Source organism: Lathamus discolor, chromosome 5 (genome assembly GCF_037157495.1).
Source record: "Lathamus discolor isolate bLatDis1 chromosome 5, bLatDis1.hap1, whole genome shotgun sequence".
Lineage (NCBI taxonomy): Eukaryota > Metazoa > Chordata > Aves > Psittaciformes > Psittacidae > Lathamus > Lathamus discolor.
Genome location: NC_088888.1, coordinates 46341191 through 46364575, shown reverse-complemented (window position 1 = coordinate 46364575; position 23385 = coordinate 46341191). Strand labels below are relative to the sequence as shown.

At 36.6% G+C, this 23385-nt stretch overlaps 1 protein-coding gene across 4 annotated transcripts in view; it reads right to left on the bottom strand.

Annotated features, from left to right (window-relative positions):
* Positions 1-23385, bottom strand: part of ZDHHC14 (zinc finger DHHC-type palmitoyltransferase 14) — a 102541-nt gene that overhangs the window by 4818 nt on the left and 74338 nt on the right. For all 4 annotated transcript variants that reach the window (XM_065680619.1, XM_065680622.1, XM_065680620.1 and 1 more), the window contains exons 4-8: positions 17580-17717; positions 13641-13689; positions 9068-9170; positions 7249-7358; positions 5353-5455 (exon numbers count right to left, since the gene is read on the bottom strand). In XM_065680619.1, coding sequence (XP_065536691.1) covers positions 5353-5455; positions 7249-7358; positions 9068-9170; positions 13641-13689; positions 17580-17717 — 503 coding nt within the window. The remainder of the gene's footprint in view (positions 1-5352; positions 5456-7248; positions 7359-9067; positions 9171-13640; positions 13690-17579; positions 17718-23385) is intronic.

The window sequence follows — 23385 nt, the reverse complement described above, 5'->3', positions numbered from 1 at the left end:
GCCCAGAATGACAGTGCTACAAAGTAACAGAAAGGATGCTGGAAAACCATCCTAGGTGGATACAACAGACAGCTAAAGAGTGGAGGGATGGAGCTGTGTAACTGTTCCTAGCAGCTGTAGGATTTCACATTCGAAATCATGGTATTGAAAATACTGTGCAACAACTGAGCCACAAAACCCACCAAGTCAACGGCTCCACTACCAAGTGGTACAGTACATCAGGAGCTGATCTATGAGGCGAAACATTTAGGAAGCCAAATGGGAAATTATACCTGTTCCAAGGATTCTACTTTTACTAGACTAGCTCCTGTCTGCTCTTATCGACTATATGTTTGTGAATGGTTAGAGCATGTTGGGTGCATTTCAGAAGCACATCTTCTGACAGAAATCTAGCTCATGGGCTCCAATACTGCTCTGCAGTGTCAGCAAATAAGCAGTAAATATGCAGTTGAAAGAATTGTTTCTAAACCATACCTCAATCCAAAGCAAAATGCTGGTTTGTTTACTATATTTTACCTGTGTCCATTTTAACCATGAAGTAAAACCCTTTAATGAAAAACCTCTATCAACCTTGACTGTAGTAATGTTGAATTGATAACAGCACTAAGTTTTGTTTCAGGCAATGATAAATTGCATTTGTGAAGTACAGCAGCAAATACACAAGGAAACACACTCATAAAATTCCCAGCAAAGTGGGGCTCCTATGGTTGCTGACCTTTTTACTGTAATGATAGAAATATTTATTCCTAATAATGACAATAGCAAAAGCAAAGGAAAAAATGTACTAGGACGGTCAGAGTTAATGTTCTCTGGATCACCTGGATTCCTGTTTCCAGATCAGTGCTAGAAATACTGATGAGAACATTTTGGAGAGGGCTTCTTTGCACCCCTTGCTGGTAATGAATGTTGTGCATGCTATTACAGTTCCTACAATTTTCAGTGATACTTCTAAGTAAGAAACACACACTCTAACTAAAGAATTTACATCCAGGGAATTTGTCACACAAGGAACTACTTAAGCACTGCAGAAGAGATTCCTGGAAATGCAGAACACGCAAATTTCTTAAAAAAATCAAAGAAATAAACCTGTCCTGACATAAAGAAAGATAAAAGCAAAACCTGCTACTTTATAAGGCATTAGAGAATTCCACAGTATATCATAGTAAAAATAAACCAAATTCCTCTAAAAAAATGCATGGAGTGAAATTCTGTGTTTCTTCATAATGGATTACTAAAGAATAAAATACCCTTTACCAAAACCCAGGAATCAATGCAGGCTTTTAAGAGAAAGCTATGTACTACAAAAATGCAGATCCAGGTAATGGCAGCTGATGAGTTTATGGTGAAATAAAGAACTTTTTTTCTGAATGCAAAGAATATAAGACTTAAAATGAAAGAAAAAAAAAAGAAAAAATACAGGGAAAATTATGATTTCATAATGTGTGAAAAACTTTGTTTCATGTGAAAAAATTCTTAAGAATGAGAACAGAGATACATGGGTAATCAAACTAATGAAGAGCTTATAAAAATAATAAAATGCAATAGGGAAATACTTTAGAAATATCAGGTCTACAGATCCTATGCTCCAAGTGACCATGCTTGTCATGTGCATGTGGATATTAAGAAACTGGCTAATGAATTTACCATATTAATTTCAAACGTATTGGAAAAGAGATTAAAACCACAGGGGCTAAGAAAAGTTGTATGTGCTTCCAGCCTTCAGAAAAGTAAATAACTTCAGCTTTTCATAAAATCAGGGAGATACTAAGGAAAGAACAGGAGAAAAAGCTCTGTTATGAAGATTTAGAAAAAAAATAAATCATAGTATGGGTCTATGAAGCACTGGTTATAGCAACAACCCCGACTTTCTGAGATTGCGAAAAACGGAGTCACTAGCATGAGTAGGGTAGCTCCTCTATGAAACAAAGTCTCAAAGGCAAAATTACCACATAACATGTTAAATACAAAAGTAGTGCTCCATAAATGGTATCCTGAACAAGAGATAATGTATTGCACGGAAAAAAATATCTGGAAAGTTTAAAGTTGGCCTGATATTTATTTTGACCTTAAATGCAAATATGATACTATGCTATATAAAGTATTAAAATAATTGAAAGCAAAATATAATCCTAAGCAACCCAGAGGGATTTTGAGAATGACGAGAGGCTAGTTGGGTGAGGCACAAGAACTCTACTTAGAACACCAGTCACTGAGTAAAAGGATTGAGGGAAGGGAAAGGATAAAGCAGGTAAAGGAACAGGAATAAGAGAAGACAAGCGTGAGAGAAGATGCTCATTAAAATCTTCCTTTAATATTAATGGGCAGGAGAGACATTTTAGTATGCTATATGCAATAAGCAGTATAGCATCTAGGCATTAATATTCAATGTAGACATAAAATGATGTAATGCATTCTGGAATAAAATCCAATGAGACACAAGATCCTGGAACACACTTCAGATTTCTAGTAATTTATTCCCCATACTCAAAGCATTAAACTTGCTAAAACAGTGTAATTATCTCTGATGACATGCAAAGAGCTAAACCTCTGCCATTTAAAAAATATTTATCAACTAAGGCCACTATCTACACATGCCTTTAAGTCAAGGAATTTCATCTTGGCTATCTTATCTGAAATAATAATAACACAACCTGCAGCAGCAGATACTTCCCCTTCAAACCTGGCAGTTCTTTGTTGTCTACCTGCCTCAGCTGCAAATATGTGCTTTTAACTTTATGCCTCTGCCTTTTTCTCACGAGGTATGCAACCTTCCAGGAGGAAAGACTGAATCATATTCCATCTTTTGCATAATCTTTATCAGTGAGGACACAAGACAGAAAGGAAACCTTTTCTTCCACAAAGACTTTCCCTCTACTTTTTTGCTTCCACTGGAGTCTTGGGCTTGAGATGGTCTATTATTTAAACTGTCAATCACCAAAGGAAATTTTCATGTTTGCATCTGAAGTTCTTGCAGAATTCTCTTGAATCCTTTTGGCTAAGATTCCTCCTCTAAAAAAACCCACCAATCAAAAATCAAACAGTGGAATGCTGCATGCCTTGTTTTACTTCTGCCATAAAGTGTACTTTACTGCCTTTCACTTAAGAACTTTCTGTGGTCCTTTGTATGGCAGAGCAAGTGAATGGCTGGTGTTCCCAGCACTCCAGTTCCCAGACTTCTTCAGAAGATTCTAAGATTGTGGACTGGGAAGAAAGCTGAGAGAAACAGATACTGCAAAGCCTGGAAGAAGTACTAGGGCACACTTCATGGGAAAAAGGTTTAAACAGAATTATGAGATAGTACTTGATTATTTCTAACTCAGAACAGAAAATCTGGTAACTTAACAGAAAGGTGGAAAACATCTAAGCTAGCAGTAAGATGAATTAATTTTGGTAGGAAAAAGTCTGTTAGGGATAAGATTGAGGTCTTAGCTGTGAAATAGGGATATCAGTTTTCTTTGCTGCTTTATGTGATAGGAGACATAGGAACCTGAAAGGCACAGAGTCTAAGAAGAACAAAACCACTGACCTTAAAACACAGAAAAAGGGAAACATGAAACAAGAGCAAATCAGAGGCAAAGTTATGTCCCACTGCATTGTTGCCAGCAGGAAATAAATTTATTATCTCTCATGCTTCAAACAACTCAGGAAAAAAACTGCAAGACTTTGAACAGCAAAGACTGAGAAACTAAGCTGGTCTTTAACAGTCTGCAACAAAACACACAGGAGAAATTTTAATGCTGATAGCCAGCTGCTACTAGAAGCCAATTTGTCTTGGATACAGACCAGGATTAATACCCTGAGAAAAACGGCATCACAGTCTTAAAGATATTCCTATATATTGAACAGGATATATTACACTTTTCAAGCTTTTCCTGAGAGATCATTTTCAAGAATGAAGTAAAGTAACACTGTAACAGATTTCTCCATTTCTAAAAACAAATTTCGTCAATTTTGTATTAAACTGGCACAAGATTTGCTCATTAATACCTAGTAATAATGATAGTGTCTTCTTACAATGCAAGTGCAACTCATAAAATGCTACAGTAATTTAATGCCGGGACTTACTGTGGTTAACAATCCGCACAAGTAAGAAGCCTTGACAGAATCAGAAACTTCGGCTAATGCCTGAAAGTCCTCAAGCTATTTCTAAGGTTCACTTTCTTTTCCCCCTCCCTCCCCTTTTCTCTTTTCTGAGTTATATCTTTTGGGTTTTTTGAGTTAAATTTCAGTGGAGCATTACTTTTCTGCTCAACTACACCTTTCAGAAGATTCAGAGTCAATACTGTGTCTCTAACACATTTTCTCACTAAGACTAACAAATCTTCTATTTAGTCCTCAAAACAAAAACTAAAACCAGCTTAGGAACTCTAGCAAAATTTTTATACCAGTTTATCAGTGACACAAAATCTAATCTGTCTGGGAAGAGTCTTTTCTTCTTTTGTTCAAAAGAAAGGCTAAATTATCTCATAAGGCCTTGTGGCTGCTTCTTTTTTGGCAGAGGGAGGGCATCCATAACTCATGGTTTCTTTGACAAAGTCTTAGAACCCACATAATATGAAGATATGTGACAACAATTCAAAAATAGGCACGTATGTAAGATGCTTTCCTTTGGAAAAAGATCTCTTTCCAGTTATTCTCTTCTCCTTGGCACTGGGAATGCTATTTTCCATTATGATAGCCAAAGCTACAAGAAAAAAACCAAACACCCCCTGCAAAAAACCCCCACCAAAATCCAAACCAACAAAAAAAAAAAAAAACAAAAAAAAAAAGTAAAAACTATTGGCACAGTTACGGTTTCAAAGATGTTTAAAAACTCCTATTGTTACAATCCAGTTTCCATTTTTTGTTCATTGGACGTTCAGTGTCCTCCTGCTCTTTCTTCAAGATACTTCTCCCCTAGAACCTCCTTTGTTCATCTTTGCTTTTTAAAATGCAGTAGTCTATGCAAAACCACAGTGTACAAGCAAAGAGGAAATCGGATTTAAAGAAAGTGCCATATAAAACAAGATTTAGCTGGAAAATGATGAACCAGAGCAAGTCCATGACACTTGAATATTCCAGTTCAAAACACAGCAGGTGTCAACAGTACAAGTCAAATGCCAGTGCCTTCAATAAATCAACAGTGTAGAAAAGCCTCTCTTTTTTTAGAATCCATGAGCAATAACTATCACTCTGCGTGAAACATATATTAAAAAGAACCTTGATTTTTTTCCTTTACTGTTAATAAACAAGTCATTCCACCCACAGAGTCAGCTGTATCCAGTTAGTTATTACTTGATTAGTTCACATGAAAGTGGGGAAGGAAAACATTCACAGGAATCTTGATGAACAACACTATGGGATGATTCCTACCATGTTGCTCTGAGATTGTGTGGCCCCATACATAGTAATGCCATTTGATGGTCCTGCTAATTGTGGTGTATCTGGCTGTATAAATCCTCTTCTGTCAATTAAGCTATGGAATAATCAAAAAAAGTGTTAAGAGATATTTCTGATCAGTAACTTCCTTGTCTTAATAAAAAAAAGCAGGAAAACTTTCTATCAATCATACAACAGACATTAATATCCCACCAATACATTCAAATGTCCCCTTTTACTCAACTGAAGAACAAGACTTCATTTGTACTCACCAGCAAGGTAATTGTTTCCTTGTAATACTACTGCCACATAGTCATACCCACTGCTACTTTTCTGGATTTTTACCACAGACAAAAGATTAAGAAGCTTAGCAGCAGATACCACAAAACCCAAAAATTCTAAACAATGGGTGTGAAAACAAATCAAAAACCTCATTAGTGCATTTTGAGTCAGTATCTGTTTTCAAGGTTCTTTTGTTACCAGTTTCCACACCTCTAAATTAAAGCTACGTAATCACAAAATTTAGAAAGAAAGTAAAAGGGGAAAGGGAAAAAGGGAAAAAAAAAAAAGGGAAAAGGGAGAGAGGAACTTTTATTTGAACAGCTTACTTGCCAGATGTTTCATGACAGCTACTTAACACTGTTTATAGTGCTCCACTATTTTTACTAAAGTGATGCACTCATAGAATTTCTTATTTCCAACTAAGAAAATGTTTGTGGAGAAATTAATCAGTAAAAATCTACATCAGATTATTAAAAAAAACATAAAGAGAATGGAATAACCTGACCTAACTAAAATTTTTGCTAAAATTACACATATAATAGTACTTTCAATTTGAGAACTCTAAACCTCATTTAGGTTCTGCTTACTCATAAAAAACTGAATGTGGAGACCTAAGTACTATACTCTACATGTGTATCAGCTCATATCGCTTGCAAAAACTTGTTTATGCTTCAATTCATTCAAAGTTTCAGGTGGTTTTCTGTTTGTTTTATTTATTTATTTTTTAGTTATATCTAGCTTTCAATTATAGTTCCATACTTTTAATCATAGGCCAAAATGCTTTTTTCCTGTGACCTGAACAATGTTACTTCCCATCTGGAAAACTATAAATTTCACAGGATATAAATTGTAACTGGTGGGTTTATAGTTCCAGTTACTAACACATAACAACAGGAATGCCTTAAAATGCCTGAGAGCTAAAGTCAGAACAGAACTGGTTTTATTTGCTGACTTATGTATCAAAATTCACTACGGGTCAAGATGGCTTCAATTTTGAAAGATAAGAACAGGATGCATAGAAAAATCTAAGGCGTTTCCCCACTCAAAAGCCATTGAGGTTTTCACCACTTGGAGACTGGTTTAAGCTTTCCTCATGAACATCTGCTAAACAGGTTTTTATTTACACTCAAAGCACTTAGAAATCCACCTGAGATGACAATCTGCCATGTGGACAGTACTCTTTCAAAAATCAGGTGTTTAAAAGAGTTATATGCACTCTCATATCAGAAAACTGCTGTCCATGCTGACAAGTATGGATCAAATTAAGATTTAAAATTACTTGTTGAGGACATGTGAAATGCATCTGAATTTGCTAGCATGCATTTAAAAATCAGAAATAATGTTTAACAAAAGCGAGAAAAGCCTGGATTATTTATAGATCCTTTCTTAATCTTATTTTACAGGGTCTGACCCGTAGCTTAGTTTAACCACAATTCATCACCTTATCTCTTTACTACTGAAGAAAAACTTACTTAAAGCTTCTAATGGACAGTGAAACAAAACTTTTTTTTTATTTTTTTTAATAAACTCAAGCAATCAGAAAGCATATTTTTTTCATCAATAATCACATGGCTTCATTTATACTAACAACGCTTTTGATGTTCTTACCTTGGAGAGAGGGGCCCACAGAGTGCAGCACAACAATTTGTAAAGATGTTGCCATAACTATATGGATTATAGTTTTCTTTACCTCTTTTATTTGACCACGATCCTTTAATCTGAAGAGATATGAACAAGATGCATCACATATAATACAATAAAGAAAATGGCTGAGACAAATTTAGGGCTACCGAAGCAGCAATATGCTACTTACATCAGAGGCAGACCAGATAAAACCCATGATCACACTTTCCCAACAGCCTAGAGCTTTGGGCTGTAACAAAAAACTGGACCCTAAAATCTCACAAGCAAGCACATGCTTTACATCCATAGATTTAGATAACCCAAAATCTCAAAGGATCAATAAACTCAGGAATTTCAGTATCTAAACATAATGGTCTAAGCTTAATTTTACAAGTATTACAGCATGTTCTACAGAAGAGGCTCAACTGCAACATACCATTAAAGCCAGCAATAGAGTACTTCTTTCCCATACTCTTGGGTAAGTTCTCCAGCTATGCAATACCACAAAACATTATCTTCCCTAAAGTTCACAAATGGCTTTAAAACATTATAAAGCAACTGCAGTCATTACTACCTTTTAGTGCATATTACATTTCGTTTAGCTATCTTGCTTTTCTGTTTGTGAGATACTTGAAAGGACTGAGTAAAATGTCTTACTTTAATCAACTGGAAATGTATGCTTTAGATCAAATTACTGACCAGTTTCCTTGAAATTTAGACAGGTAAGACAGCTGCACTTCCCTGCTATCTGACCTTCAACAGTCCAAAAGACACATCTGTCTGAAGGGAAGAGGGATAGTGGAAGTACACTGGGTCCACCTAGAGAGACAATGTTGGCCTAAACCTAACAACTGAGGAATACCAGAGTATCTCATCTGTCTTACTAACAAGGCACTTCTCCAAGGACAGGCTACTTGCTCAGATACTCGATGCTGAGGCACAATTCATTCTGAGCATGCTTGGTAATTTTTTTCTGGTTGACTGGTATTTACTGTAAAATTCATGTTTTCAGCCGTGGCCTTAAACAATAACAAAACACGTTTGATGGTACAACAGAAAATTACAGTAAAATAGCTTTAAGCCTGCAGTAATTTGTTAGATTACTTGCTAAATTACAACAAGCTTTCTATACTATCAGCCACCTAACTTTTTATTTTCTCCTTTCATTAGTTTTGCATTTTTCCTTTTAGCAAGGGAAAGACACGGGAAGCCTCCACACAGTTACTCCACACCAAAACAATGGAAACCTATGTGCAAAACTGTATGACTGTAGAAATGAGAAAGTTGACCTTTAAATTAATGACATACTCCTTGCCAGAGGTTTTAGACCTCAGACTGGCATAGAAATTTCAAAGGAAAAATGAAGAATGAAAATTTTGTTTGGAGAATTCAACTCACTTTTCCATTTTTATAGTAAGCAATTTTTGAGTCAAAGAATATTTAGGACTCCCAGTGAAAAAGAGATACTGAAAATTATTTAGTAATTTCCTACTGTAAAGACTATACTTGGGTTTTTTGTCTCCTCTCTTCTATTTTCTTATTCCTTCTCTATATTTTACTATTTCAAGATACAGGTCCTGTGGATGTAAATCACAGTAAACATGCTATGCAACCAGCATATCTTCAAAAAATATAGTCCAAGAGATGTCTTCTGCTATTTTGAATCAAGCATGACCAGGTTTTCTTCTTTCTTTCTTACTGAGGGATTCACAGTATTATGCATGCAGGTGTGACCTCTCTAAGAATAACAGAGAAAAACCTCCTTGTTACTATTTAGAAACATGTACGTAGAAATATATCTTACATCTTCATTTGTTGTTTGATTGGAGCTGATCAAATATGTATGAAAACCTGAGAGGCCAACAATGGACCATACTGAGAAAAAACACACCACAGCTTCAAGCACAGTAATTTAAAGTCAAGGAAATACATACAAATGAAAAAAAAAAAAAAAACCCAATAAAAAATCAAGTAACAAGTAGTTACAATCACATAATTCAGGATTGTCAACTTATAGCACACAAGTCCCTTTGGGGTACTTCAGTGGGGTCAGCAAAGATTATTTTCAGTAGGCTTTAGTGTACAAGCTACTGATAGGCATCTACCCCATCAAATATTTAAGAATCTGCATATGGAAAAAGCCTAGAAACTACTGATGAGTGGTTCTTATCTTTACTGCTGAAAATCAGATTTTCATGTTCACCATGTAAAAGTCATCACAATTAATATTAAGACAGGTAAATTGATATGTTACAGTAAATAACAGTTCTGATGGGGTGAGGGGAAGCTCAAACACTAGACAGGTAACCCAAGGCTAGCTGAATAGCAAAGACTGAAGCCACGACTGAGTTCTAGATCTGTGCTCATACGTACAGCAGCAACAACTGAGCAAACTGCATCTCTGTCACAACTGCTAGACTTTTCCTGTCTCTCTTCTGTTACTGAAGTTAAGATGCTGATAGTGATCCTAACTCTAGCATCAAAGTGCACTAATCCAAGTAAAATATAAAGTCCATCTGCTCTCTTGGTGTGGGGGTGAACCCTCAAAACTCAGCAGCATTTGCCCCAAACTTTTGCTAAAAAGGAAGATTATCAACTCCCAAGTCACTGTGCTGCTATTAAACAGTATCTGAGGAACTACAAGAAGTCTTTTTGAAGGAGGCATCAGCCCAAATTGTAAGAAAGTAACAAAAAAATTGTATAACACTTGAAGGGGAACAGCAGCAGTCAAAACTTGGTTTGGCACAGCCACAAGTCACTCCGCTGGCATCTAGCTAGCTCAGAGAGAGCACTCTCCCTGTCAAATGTTGTTTGCAGACAGACAGCAAACTGCCAGGATGGGGTGTAACTTATAGGGACCCACACCTGAGGCACGTATATGTGTCCTCATGGGGTGCCTTCTCACCTGCAAGTTGTAGGGAGCAGCAAGGTACTCATACAGCAAGAGGGTAAACATATACCTCCCAAGAAAGTAGCGAAGGCATGCACATGCATGTGTGTGAACACCACCAGAACTATCTGTGTTCTCACTCCTTATAAACTGCATTACCCAAATGCCACAAAGTAACCAGGCTTTAAAAGCGAGACTGGTATACTAAGAAAGTCAGTGTTGCATCATTATTACAGTTTACAGCATTCCTTTAACTCTAAAGGAGTCATCATCTCAGCAATAACACTAGTTGCTTCTAAACTTCAAATAATCAAACATAAAGAGCAACTTTCTATAGAAGGCTTGCTGCCATAGCTTTTTATTTGCAAGTATTTTTATTTCCACCCAAATAGCCATGGACTGAAGACTACATCAGCTTTGAGAATGTTATTTTCTACAACACTTCAACAGTACGGGAACACGCATCAACAGCAGAAAAGGTTTTGGTTCCTAGAAAAATAGATACAATAAATCAGTAGGAACAAGACAATGGGAAAAGAATACGATAAAAATAATCTGTATATTAACCATGTATCAACAGTTAGTGAAGTCAGTTTCCAAGACAACATCAACTCAAAATATTCTAGAACAAGGACACAGCCTTAAAACATACAAAACCAGCCTAATCACTCAGCCTAACAACAGAAGAGAAACATGACAGCTTCTCACCATTACAGAGACACAGACTGGTTGGACAAAAGCTTTTGTGATAAATAACCCCAGTATCAGCTAACGGTGAAGTTTTATATTGCAGGTATTCTCACCTAATGAATTGGGAAACACCTGAGCTGTATGTATAACTTCCCTTAGAACCTACTTCACTCAAAATGGTTTAAAAGCGAGAAAATAGCCATGTGCATCCTAAGTGAACCTGCTCCAAAAGCAACAGGCAGATCAACATGCATTGCTGAGCAGCATGTTCACTAGTCTCTCCCTTTTATCTCCTCCTCAAACTATGGGGAGTCATAGTCTAACAAACAGAAACTCAGTCTCAGTTCACCATGCAACAGCCACAGCTAAAGCAAAGAGAGTAAGAGAAAATGAATAAAGCAGTAGACTGTTAGCAGAGGGTTCAGAAAGGTGTAAAAGAAGGCAATACCCCCAAAACATTATGCACAATAGAAACAGGACTTTGATGAGGTACAGGTATTAAAGACAGCTGTAGATTAGCACAGTTGGGTAGAGTCTGTACACCAAGACTAAGAGGAAGAATCGTGGGCCAGAAAAGGGGAACCTTAGAGGAAGAAGAGCTCCCACAACCTCATCAGATGACTAAGCATTAACAGGCTATTCCTTACCATGATTACACTTGAGAGGGTCCTGAGAAGCAAGTTTATCCATCCACACTGTAATCCCTACTGACAAAAGAGGGGAACTCCTTTCACTTAAAAACCTCTTTCATTTCCCCACTGAAAAGGACTTCTTTCCCCAAGTAAGAGACTTCTTTTATTTCTCCACAAAAAGATCTCTAGAACAGCATGGGTGGTTTATGTTAGATTACCATGACTCCATTAATTAAAAACCAAACACAAAAAAAGCAATATCTTCTCAACATAAAGTATAACTTACTAGCATAATATGGTATCACGCTCCCTTGGTATCCCTCACAGTGTTGTTAGCAAGCTAGAAATGGCAATGTTCTCTGTGTCTGAATTGACTGGCTTGCTCCAAAGCAGCATTCCCAATACTACTTTGCACAATTTATCTTTTTACTGTTATGAATTGTAACCAAGCTATTAAATTGTCCAACATATCACTATCAAACACGGCTGTTTCAACAAGATGCACTACTCAGCCTTTCAAAGCAGCACATCCCTGAATACAAATTACAAATAAGCAGCCCATTGTTCCTGTACAAGAATCCTTAATTACCTTTTGATTTAAGGAAAATTGAAAGCTATTCTCACTTTGAAAATAGCTCAAAAGAATGATCTTTTATAGGAATTGGCTACAATGGTTTTAATTGGAAGCTACTATGCCATTTAGAGCAGTTTGGTTTTGCTTTGTAAAATGTCTTCTATGAAAAAAAACCCTAAACAACGGCTTTGTTTAACAAAGGAATTCACAGTTCAGTGACTCAACCTGACAAACACATATACACACAAAACTGTATTTTCAGAATTTGGAGAATCTGACACTTGGAAAAACTAGCTGGAAGTGAGGTCTGTCTTTATGCACAACTACAAGTGACAGAGTAAGAGTTGTTACTCTTCTGCGGAAAACAGCAGACTTTGAGGCACATGGGAAATAGTTCTTTTAATGTATCTTTGTGAGAGGTGCAAACTGTTTACTCAGACACAAACTATTAAAACATAGAAGGAGTGGGAAGGTTACAGCCTGTACAAAAATATAAGGAAGATATTAAACAGTAGTTCTATCAGCTTCCAGTTTTGCCATTATGCTAGCTGCTTTCGGACAAAAGGAGCCTTTTCCATCCTCACCGAGTAGAAAATGTACAGAAAGCTCCTGTAAAGGGATAAAAAGAACATGGAATATTTACAGAATAGAACCACAGAATGCTTTGGGTTGGAAGGGACCTTTAAAAGTCATCTAATTCCAAACCCCCCTGCCATAGGCAGGGACACCTTCCACTAGACCAGGTTTCTCAAAGCCCCATCCAGCCTGGCCTTCAACACTTCAAAGGATGAGGCAGCCACAACTTCTCTGGGCAACCTGTGCCAGTGCCTCACTGTCCTCACTGTCAAAAACTTTCTTTGTTATAGCCAACACAAATCTACTCTTTTTCAGTATAAAATCATTACTCCTTGTCCTGTCACTACAGGCCCTGATAAAAGGTCTCTCTCTCCACCTTTTCTTATGAGCCTCATTTATATATTGAAAGACCACAGTAAGACTCCCCAGAGTCTTCTCTTTCCCAGGCTGAAAACAAGAGTAGTCCCTGTGTATATGCATGTACATACCATTATGTAACCTAACAGAAGCTGATACTTGAAAATTACTTCTGTAAAAAACAGTAAACTGATGTAAGAATACTTCCAGAAACTCTTCAGGGACAAGTTATGGTTTCAGTCGTTCCACAATCTACTTTTTCCATCCAGACAAGAATCAGCTATTTTGGATAGTTTCTGCTGCAAAAGCAGAATAATTATTGAATATTTTAAATGAAACCACAGCATGATATATATACTGTGAGATACACTTACGAATTCCATCACAAACATATGGAGTGTATTTCCATCACAAATGGCAACTACAGACCTTTGTCTGTAATACTCTACAAAAGATAAAGAATAGAAAACACCCCAGACTATAGTCTCTTTCCTACCTCCAATACGTGGCAAGAAATCCTGCTTTGCAAGAAGTGATGAAATCACTAACTGAGAAAAGTCCCAAATGCCCATATCCAACAAAGCAAGAAAACAAGCAAAAACACATCTCATATGTTATTTCGCAATAAGATCTAAAATTTGTTCCACTGAAAGGATATCTTGCAGGACTGTCCTTCAAGGCATTGAGGAACCCTGTTTGTTGAGAACCTGTAGAAACAGAACCCAAAATTACCAGCTGAGTGAGAAATTGGACTACAGGCTGCTTTCAACATAGATAACACAAGTAATATATGAAGATAACCAAATAATCATAGATTTACTAATATGAATCTGAGAATATGTTGCTCATCAGCAACAACATTAGAAAAAAACTTGGGTAAGTTATCAGGGTGACATCTGCAGGGTATTTTCTCAGTCATACCACAAATCAATAAACGCATACGTTCCCATGAACAAGATTTCTGATTATCCCTGTTCTTTTCAGACCTAATATGGAAACAAAAGATTAAAAGCTATTTTTTATTTTGAAATACTGTTTTTCAAAGTGCTTTTTTGACTTGTAAAATTTATTCTATTAACCCAGATTGTCAACTTTCCCTCCTCTGTTCTGGGAGCAGACAAATTCTATAAACTATAATCCTGCTCCTATTCCACCTGCACAGGTTTTTCTAGTAAGTGCTTGCTGCCTCTGGGCAAGTAAGAGAAAAGAGTAGCTGAAAAAAAGCTCAAGAGCAGCATGATATAGCAAACTAGAGATGCAGAAGCATCAACCTGGATTCCACAACCATGAGATACTAACCAAAAAGGATAACATGACAATTTGTGGATTGCAACAAGTTTTGTAGAAACTGACTCAATGTCATACAGCTATAGCCACATAGTTTGCATTTTACTGTATTACTTAGATTATTTAAATGCATCAGGCCAAAGGTCCTTCCCTCAACGAAAAGCTTCCCCTTAGCTAAATTCACGTGAAGATTTGTTGAAGAGAGAAGAATCTTGTCTTTAAAACAAAAAATCATGTATGTGTGTGTGTGTACACACGTATATATTCTCTAGGCCTGCATGGTCAATTTTACTGTTTGCCATTAAAGAGCAATGGTTACTTACCTTGTATTTCTGAGCCTTTTCAGACTCTCATAACTGATTCTTAGCCTCAAAGCGCAAGACTAATAGAACTTCCCCTACCTTCTTACAATTTTTTACGATCCTTAATGGCAATGGCAGCAGGTAGGTTTGATTTCTATTCCCTACTGCTGGTCACACTCGTCCAAGCAGTTCCCAATACATCAGAAGGGGATGGCTCCTCACTGCAACAAACAGTTGAAATACTGATGCTTCAAACAGAGCTGAGTGACTGTGACGACAGACACCACTACTGTAAATGTCTTAAGCTTGGGGAGATGGAATAAAATCTTGCAAGACAATACCTTTAAAGCATCCAATTTATATATTCATTTTATAATCTTCAATAATAATATGTACACGTATTTTTAATCCTGGAAAGGGAAGATGTCCAATGAATGCCCAGGCGGCCACACAAAACAAAGAGATGTATCTCCCATCTTGTCACCACTTAGGCCAAACAAAAATTATAAAAAAGCCAGGTTGCAAGATGCATTAAAACCAGATTTTCTATGTAATCAAGAAGGTCACAGAAAGAACTTCCCTATTAGGGAATGAACCAAACAGATTTATTTTTTTTAATTTTATTTTAACATCAATACCTACAAGTTGCTATAAATATCCCTCAGTCCCTTCCTAAAAGACTATTGTCAGAAGACAAGTGCTACTAAAGGTAATCCTGCTGAGACTGTCTTTGGAAAAGCTAAAACCAAGATTTTATTAAGCCTGCAGGATTTCCTCTAGAACCAAGAATTTTGCCAGGACTTATGCATATACATATGGATGACTTTGAAACAGCAGCAAGATCATAGTCCCAGGATTTAAAACTGAGACTTTATTCAGACACGCTAACAGAAAGCAGTCTATGCCAAACACAAAGGTTCAGGTTAAAGAACTGAGAATCCTGCTTACTGCTTAGCATCAGCTGAAGAACTGCCCAGCTGGAAAACAGAGCAAAAATGCTTGAGTGGTAATTACTAGAAAGGTAGATATGAGGACTTCTGGAAGCATGGTAGGCGCAGAGAGACTGGAGTGATCAATATGATAAGGAAACCTCACATGTAAAGAATTCTTTTTTGGGATATAATCAAGATTATAGTAGACAAATTTGAAAGCCAGGATTGAAGCTCAGATGTAGTAAATAAACAGTGAGGAACTAATCACAATTCATACCTGCTCCCATTGCCTTAGAGGACCAACCAGTCTATCGAACTACAGAGGTTTCTCCTGTCTCATCCAAGGCAGATAAACCTCCACAGCAAGAGTATTTTACAGCTGACGGACAATTCGGCATTTAACATTTACTATACATTATCTGTAACACATACATAATGCTGAAGTGCTCCTCAACCACACAGAGGCACAATTAATTTCTCTGATCTTTGTCTAATTCATACTTAGAATTAGGTATGGACACTGTGAAGTTAAAATCCACTGGATAAATGCACTTGACATACAGAACACAAAATCCTGGCATAATATTGGTAATTCATATGCTGAAAGCTAAGGGAAAAAATCACTGTAGTCTTTGTGAAATAAAGGTAGGTTAGCTTCAAAAGTAGCTTTACACTGTCAGACTGATGTTTTCAACTACTGAATTCTAGCAAAGTAAGATGACAAAAAAAACCCCATGCTTCCATCTTCAGTGTAAAAGGTATGTATATATATACACTCAAGTATGCCCAAATAAATGCCAAGAATTTCAGTATTAATGGAAAGTGTTCTCTTCCAAAAATTACTTTTCCCTTTTTAAACAATATGTACATCTTATCTCTGCTCTTTCAACCGGTATTAGAAATGCTGTATCTGCCAGTGAGAACAACTTGTTCCAGACTCCCTCAGAATTAGGTGCCCGTACTTCTAGCCTACGTGCTATGTTTCTGAGGTATAGGAGGGCCACTCAGTGCTTTGCATCCTCCTTTTGTGAAGCACAAATAAAAGCAGAAGTTCTACTTTTTAAAATACAAATTTCCTCTGCACAATGTAAGCAGTGTAGGAAATTGAGCACTACCCAGCTTATTTTTCAGTAAAACATTTTCTAAATATTGCCGTTATCAATTTTGCTTTATAAATGTGTTGTAAGCTGAAATTATTAGTTCTATCAGGTTTCCACTATAATACAGAACACAAAGAAATAAAAAGATCACATTTCCAAAATGATTCAAGAAATACTCTTCAAAGCAACATCCTGTGTAATTAGTGAAAAGATACAACACTTAAGCTTCCTAGAGATAGAGTTATGAGATCCCCACAATATACAAAAGGTGTTCAAAGACAAGTCTTATATTCTCCACCATAAATTAGATCATAGTCATCATATACCAGCTAACAAAGTTGTTAGACCTGTGGAAAAAATTAGACAGTACCCACAAGAGTCTTGACCTCAAACCCAAAACAGAAAACAAATAAAAATCAATCTTAAACTTATGAATATTCATCTTCCTATAGCTTATTCATTCCATTATGAATTTGCTGTTCTCAGAATGTCTATGCAAATGAAAGTAACTTGTGTTGAAAATAGGGCAGAGAAAGATGTAAAACTAAACAGCAAACAACAAAATGTGTAAAATAGCTCCAATCTATTTCCTAGTAATTTTCACGTTTGTTCTGATGGCAAGTGACCCATGCTTACATTTTAAAAAGCACACAAAAATTCTTTGAGAAAATAATACAATCTGTATCCTTAGACATACACTATGTGTGCTGCTTTTCCATTCAGTCACCCATAAAAGGACAAAAAAAATTGAGAAAGTTAACACTATATTAAGATACAGCCAGCGCCAGATCAATGACTACTATGACCAGGATCTGCTACAGACCGGAAATGGGACTTACTGGGGATTGTGAAGCTTCAGAGAAAAGGCAAATAAATAAATAAAGAAATAAACCCTGAATGATCAAAAGATTAACTTAAAAATAAAAAACTCAAGCAAATGGCTACATACGTAATCTGATTTCACCAGCATACTTACGAAGGATGACGTGGGTGATAACGAATGCAAATATAAAGACTGTCAGAAAGGACAGAGATAAAATAAACATATAAAAAAATCTGTAGTTTCTTTTCCCCACACAGTTGCCTACCCAGGGACAGTGGTGATCAAACCGTTCTGAAATGAGAGGCAGAAGAAAAAAAAATGGAAAACGATTAATAAAATGCTGTTTATTTGGAAAAAGCTTTCTGAATACTATATTAAAACTCATGACTTGAATGGCATTTGCAAATTAGCCACAGAGAAATTCTTATTTAGAAAGGAAAAAAATAGAAAAAGAATAAAAAAGGGAGTATTTTAAGGAAAACCTTACAGCTTTCAAAGCAGTCAAAGCATGGCTGAGGTGAGCTCCTCTTAAACTAACAATATCATTGTTATAAATTGTGCAGACCAATAAGCATGTATTTATCCACTGTCATATTGATCAGTACAACTACACTGTATTTTATCTTTTCAAAGTAGGTTTGGTTTTATTTCTTCCAGTGACTCTTCTACTCAAAACTGGAGGTTTTGATGTTGATTTATTTATATCTGTCACGATCACACTTCTGACTTATGTCTACTATCATCTCATCCATCCATTATAGTATATGAAATATTTATACCCTCCCACTTCATTTTATTGCTTCACTCAAAATATTGTCCATTCCAGACCACCTATTTTTCCTCTTAAGATTTGACACTGCCACACAGAACTATTATAAATAACAAAATAATTCACATAAGCTATTTATTTATCAATTAAATTAAATTCAGGCAGTCTTGTACAATTTGCTTATGCTTTTTTTGGTTTTGGGGTTGATTATTTCCTTAAATAATCTATTCAGTCTTGCAGGAATTTTCTGTAAACCACATGGTATAAGAAATGGTAGAAGTCATCTGAATGCTCTGTTACCCTTTGTGCTACAGCCTCCCACTTTTTAGTAAATCAAACCCTTTCCTTTTATTTGCCTGAGAGATTAACTCATTCACGAGACAGGAAAAGGTCAGGGTAGGTCAGAAATGAGTGTTCCCAACACAGGGGAAATGCTCAAGAGCTGGAAAGCCGCAGAGGGAACAGTTCACTCTGCTTCTCCCTAGGCAGCCTGGACTTCCCCTCCCCATCCATCCCAGTATGCTGGGAAATGGAAACAAACAGGCATTTCCTAACTTTGAACTGGAGAGATTACACTGACAGAACAACAGAATTTTGAATTTTTCAATCAAATCCAAGATCATCAGACAGACAGATGCTCTCATGCTGACTCACTCTCTGATCCTTGTCCAAATCCTGTTTTGTTTTCTTGACTTTTATGCCTCCACTGATGTACGATATCGAACTATACGTAAAACCACAGTAAAGGCAAGCTATAAATTTGAAGTCCTTAATCCCTATGTTTAAAAGGCACATCTGTCCATGCACAGCAGTTTATTTTAGCTGTGGTTTTAGGTTAAAGACCTACATTTCAGCTTTTCCTTGAAGGATGTATTTAGTATTATCTTCACTTAAAAAAGTCAAAACAACATGCACAACAGATTTCTGAGTTCACGAGACTTTCAGGGTTTTTTAAAGTGGCTTTGCATGACACCTGTTTGGACCACATCTTTCTGCCCTAAATCTGTTTCAAATTCCAGTGGGGATATATATACAAGGTGAAGTTACTGAACTTTCTTAGGATAAGGCTTCAGAAATATAGTGATTCAATGAGTACTGCTAAGAATACCAAGAACTAAACACTCTGCTATTTAAAAGGCCAGGTGACACTACCTTTATTCAGTGCAATACAGTTGTATTCCAAAAATAAGTTGACATCACATTTGAACAAGCTTATTTTTAGATTTATGCTTCTGAATGAGTTCTTATGTTCTGATAACCACTACACTTTATTTAATGGGCACCTAATACCACATATGAGCGAATAATGACACCAAGAAAAATACTGTTACAGAGCCTTTTAAAGAGCATAATCTGAAGTTACTGCTTCAGAAAAAAAAAAGTATGACATGGCTTTGGATGATAAACTCTGTATATACATATTCATTCTATTCCATGCTGACATTGTGAGAATCAACAAGTTATACTGACATAAAGCTCAGTCTCTAGCCACGAAACTACTTAGATACCTTAGACATCTATTTGATGGATTCAGATAAATGCAAAAAGAAAAACACACACATACACAAACCCCCCTGTCTATAAACATACATACTTTGATATATGCATATATATTTCTTACTAAAGGCCGACTTTATATTTTTAACCTACTTGCCACTCCTCTCCAATTTCTGCCTTCTAAATTCTGTGGTGAACTGAAAGGCTCTCCTTTCTCAGTATATACCTTGCCAATCACTGTGAAGCTAAGTAGCTACCTAAGACATTTGTAAAGCAAAATGGACAGAAAAGGCTGAATATAAAATACACTGCTGCAGTGTTAAATCTGAATCAACTCTAACGAAAAAGAAGTATTAAAGGGTTTGCATGGTTGTTGTGAATTAATAAACTTGGACTCAGTTTTCTCAGTCATAAAATAGAAAGGGATGTGATATTTATGTTATATGCCTCAAAAGCATATTAAAGAGCAAGAGATTAATCTACTCAGAAGAGCATAAATATGTAAATGCAAGTTAAAGATAATAGCCTTACAGCTTGTGACCTGCTCTGCTTGTTAATGCAAGAGAAAACAGCCAATCCTGTCAAAATGGACAACTAAGCAGAAACTTCTAATGCTATTAAGAAATACGAACTCTCTTAAATCTAGAGCTGTTCCTTCTTTCTTACAATAGACACGGCTTAATAAGTATTAATGAACAAATAATACATTAACTTAAAGTTCACCTCCAGCACTCCAGATGCCTGCAAACTGAACCACCAACAGTTTGAAAAAGGAAGCTCTGCCTGACATCTCTACTTGGCTTGGACAGTGTTGGCAGCAAAAGTAAGATTTACCTTCACTGTGAAATGAAAAACCACTGACATGGAGAAAACCTGGCAATTACAGCCCTCCAAAATTTAAAATGCATAGCAAATACAAATGCAACTGACTGTTATGAAGAATAAGACTGTTGTGAGGTGATGACTGCAGTTCTGGTTTAAATTCACAGGGTACAGTTAATGTATTGCTGAAATTAATCATACATTGATGACAAAGTTAATGTAAAAATATTTGAGGCAAATGAAGAGAATCAAAACATTGGAAATACAAACTATTGACGATAAAAAATGGATTAGAACTCTCAATCAGGGAGGAAGCAAGCTGCAAGGGCTGAAATGTTTGTCTATGGAAGCATCCCATGGATAAAAAAGTAGCAATAGACCATCTCCTGCACTCAATTTTAAGCAAAGGCAGCAAGGTATTCGTATTGTTAATGTGTTTGCCTTCAGGATGTGGTATGACATGACAGCTATACCTATGTAATCGAGAACTACATCTAAAATAATGGCCCAGCTTCTCCCCATTTAGCAGTCCTGTGAACCAATCTCTTGCCTCTGTGTTTATGGCTCTCCATCCTTACACCAAGCCTGGTGTTCGTTTTACCCTGTGGGGAGCTGGTTGACAGAGCAAGATGAATTTAAAACTATCGTTAATTTTCTGTTGCCTAGCTCCCCGACCAGCTCATCACAGTATCAAACACCAAGCTGGCCCACGTGAAGCAGTGAGAACACACTGCCAGAAAACAGATGAAATGATCCTTTCAGACACAGTTAAGTGTTGATTAGCTTAGCTGTAACACCAACTTTACTACAGGTTAACGCTTATTAGGACTGCAGGAGAAATCCAGTTTTGATTAATTTTTCAGGGTCTGAGAACAAAAGCTGAAGCATACAAAAAAGAATATGTACGAACAGTTTATAAAGTGAAGTATCAATGAACACAGGAGGTGGGTAAACAGAAACTAAAAATGCTGTTTGTAATGACCACAGAAAACCAAACAGGTAAGAAACCTCAAGAGCTGTTAGCAAACCTGCACCAGTGACTTTATTTTACTAGTCTTTCCCAAGTGATCAGCAACTTCAAATTTGGGTAGTAAGTCCTGAGGATAGCCAGCAGCCCCATAACCAAATCCAAAAGGTGAGGCTTCATCAGATAACTGAGCCAATCTAAAAGCTTAGTAGCAGTGAAAGAGATGATGACATGCTGCCTTCCCTGCCACTTCACCCCCTTTTCTTCTTTAACTGTCTAAGCTGCTGATGAATCAGTCAGGTCAGTTCCCTGAACTAGCAGGAAAGGAAAGAACATTTTTGTTCCTTGCTTAGTGAGAAAACCTGACATACCCATGGCTTTGTGTTAACAAGGGCTGTGTGAATAGGAACAAAGGAGAGAATCACACAGGTGGGGAAAAAAAAGAGGATGAAGTTCAAGCAGCAAACTGTCAACATGACTCACTGGTCTCATTAACACTTACCTAATAATATATGCTAAGTGGATGACAGAACAGCATACCAGTTACATCATACTTTAGACATTTCTCAGTTTTTACCTTCCCAAAAATATCTACATTTGAAAAATTAAGAAACATTAACTGCTGGATAGCTCAGATTAAAAGAGAACATTTCCCATTTTAATAAGCCAAGTTCTTGTATATGGAACGTTTATAGTGTTTGCCTCAGAAGCCAAACCAAAGCATGCTCCTTTCTGCCCAGAACGAAAGAGTCAAATCTCTACTTTTCCACAGCACAGCATGTAAACTCTTAAATCCTTAAATGTTCAGCTTCCATTTTTTCAATCACTGTGCTCCAGGAAACCATTGACAAAATGACCCCAATGCTTCATTTATTCTTTCAAAACATTTAGTAAAAGCTTTATAACTTACAGTGAACAAAAAAGCATTTTTGCATGGAACATTTTTAGGCCAGCCTGGCCCTTCAGCTCACAGCTTTTCCCGCTTGTTCACACTGTGATCTCAAAAACATTTGTTATTATTTATGAACTGCTTTCTTCTTCCTTTGCTCCACTGGATCACTGCACATCAATGTACATTTTTCTAAAGCATAATGTCAGTGCAGGTCCCAAAGACAGAAAGTGTATTGGTGCAAAAATATCTAGGTCAAACTACTTGCAGACTCCAATGAGCACAGGTTAGAATTCACTTGCTAATTTTTCCATCCCACTGAAGTAAAGCATCGTAGGGTAAAGAAAGACACAAACCTAAGGCATTCACCAAATGCTACCACCTTTACTGAGCACATGCAAACATGCATCCCAGGACTGAAAAGAGTGAAGAGCCTGCTATTTGAATCTTGTGTCTTGTCAAAAGAAAAATCACATTACAGCTCAACCAACTGGGCCAGCATCACTCAAAATTACTTTTGATAGGAGCAGCACAACATAGGACTACAGAGTCCATTGTCGTGGATGCACACTGAACAATTATGCAGAGATACCGACACATCTGCATGGATTTGTAATGATGACAATTACAGCTTTTTGTAGGACTATGATGTCATGATATGATCACATCTATTCAGGCTTCTTGATTTGACATTTTGTAAGACAAATGGCACTTTCAGAATCTGGGTGCTCTTAAAATGTTTAGGCAAACAAATGAGGTTTTTAAAGTTCATATAAGGAACACATTTTATTACAAAACATATTTCTTTTCTTCTAAGATACAGCAGTCCAATCCAACAGCCTGCTGAGTCATGCATGCATACACAAAAGCCAATATAACTATAGCATTAAATCCCTTACAGTCACTTCAGAATGTCTAATAATTTAACTAAATTAGTAAAAAATCTTGTATCTGATATTCATGGCAAACTTCACAAAACCTATCCTTAGCTCAGATGTTCAGTTCCACTGACTTA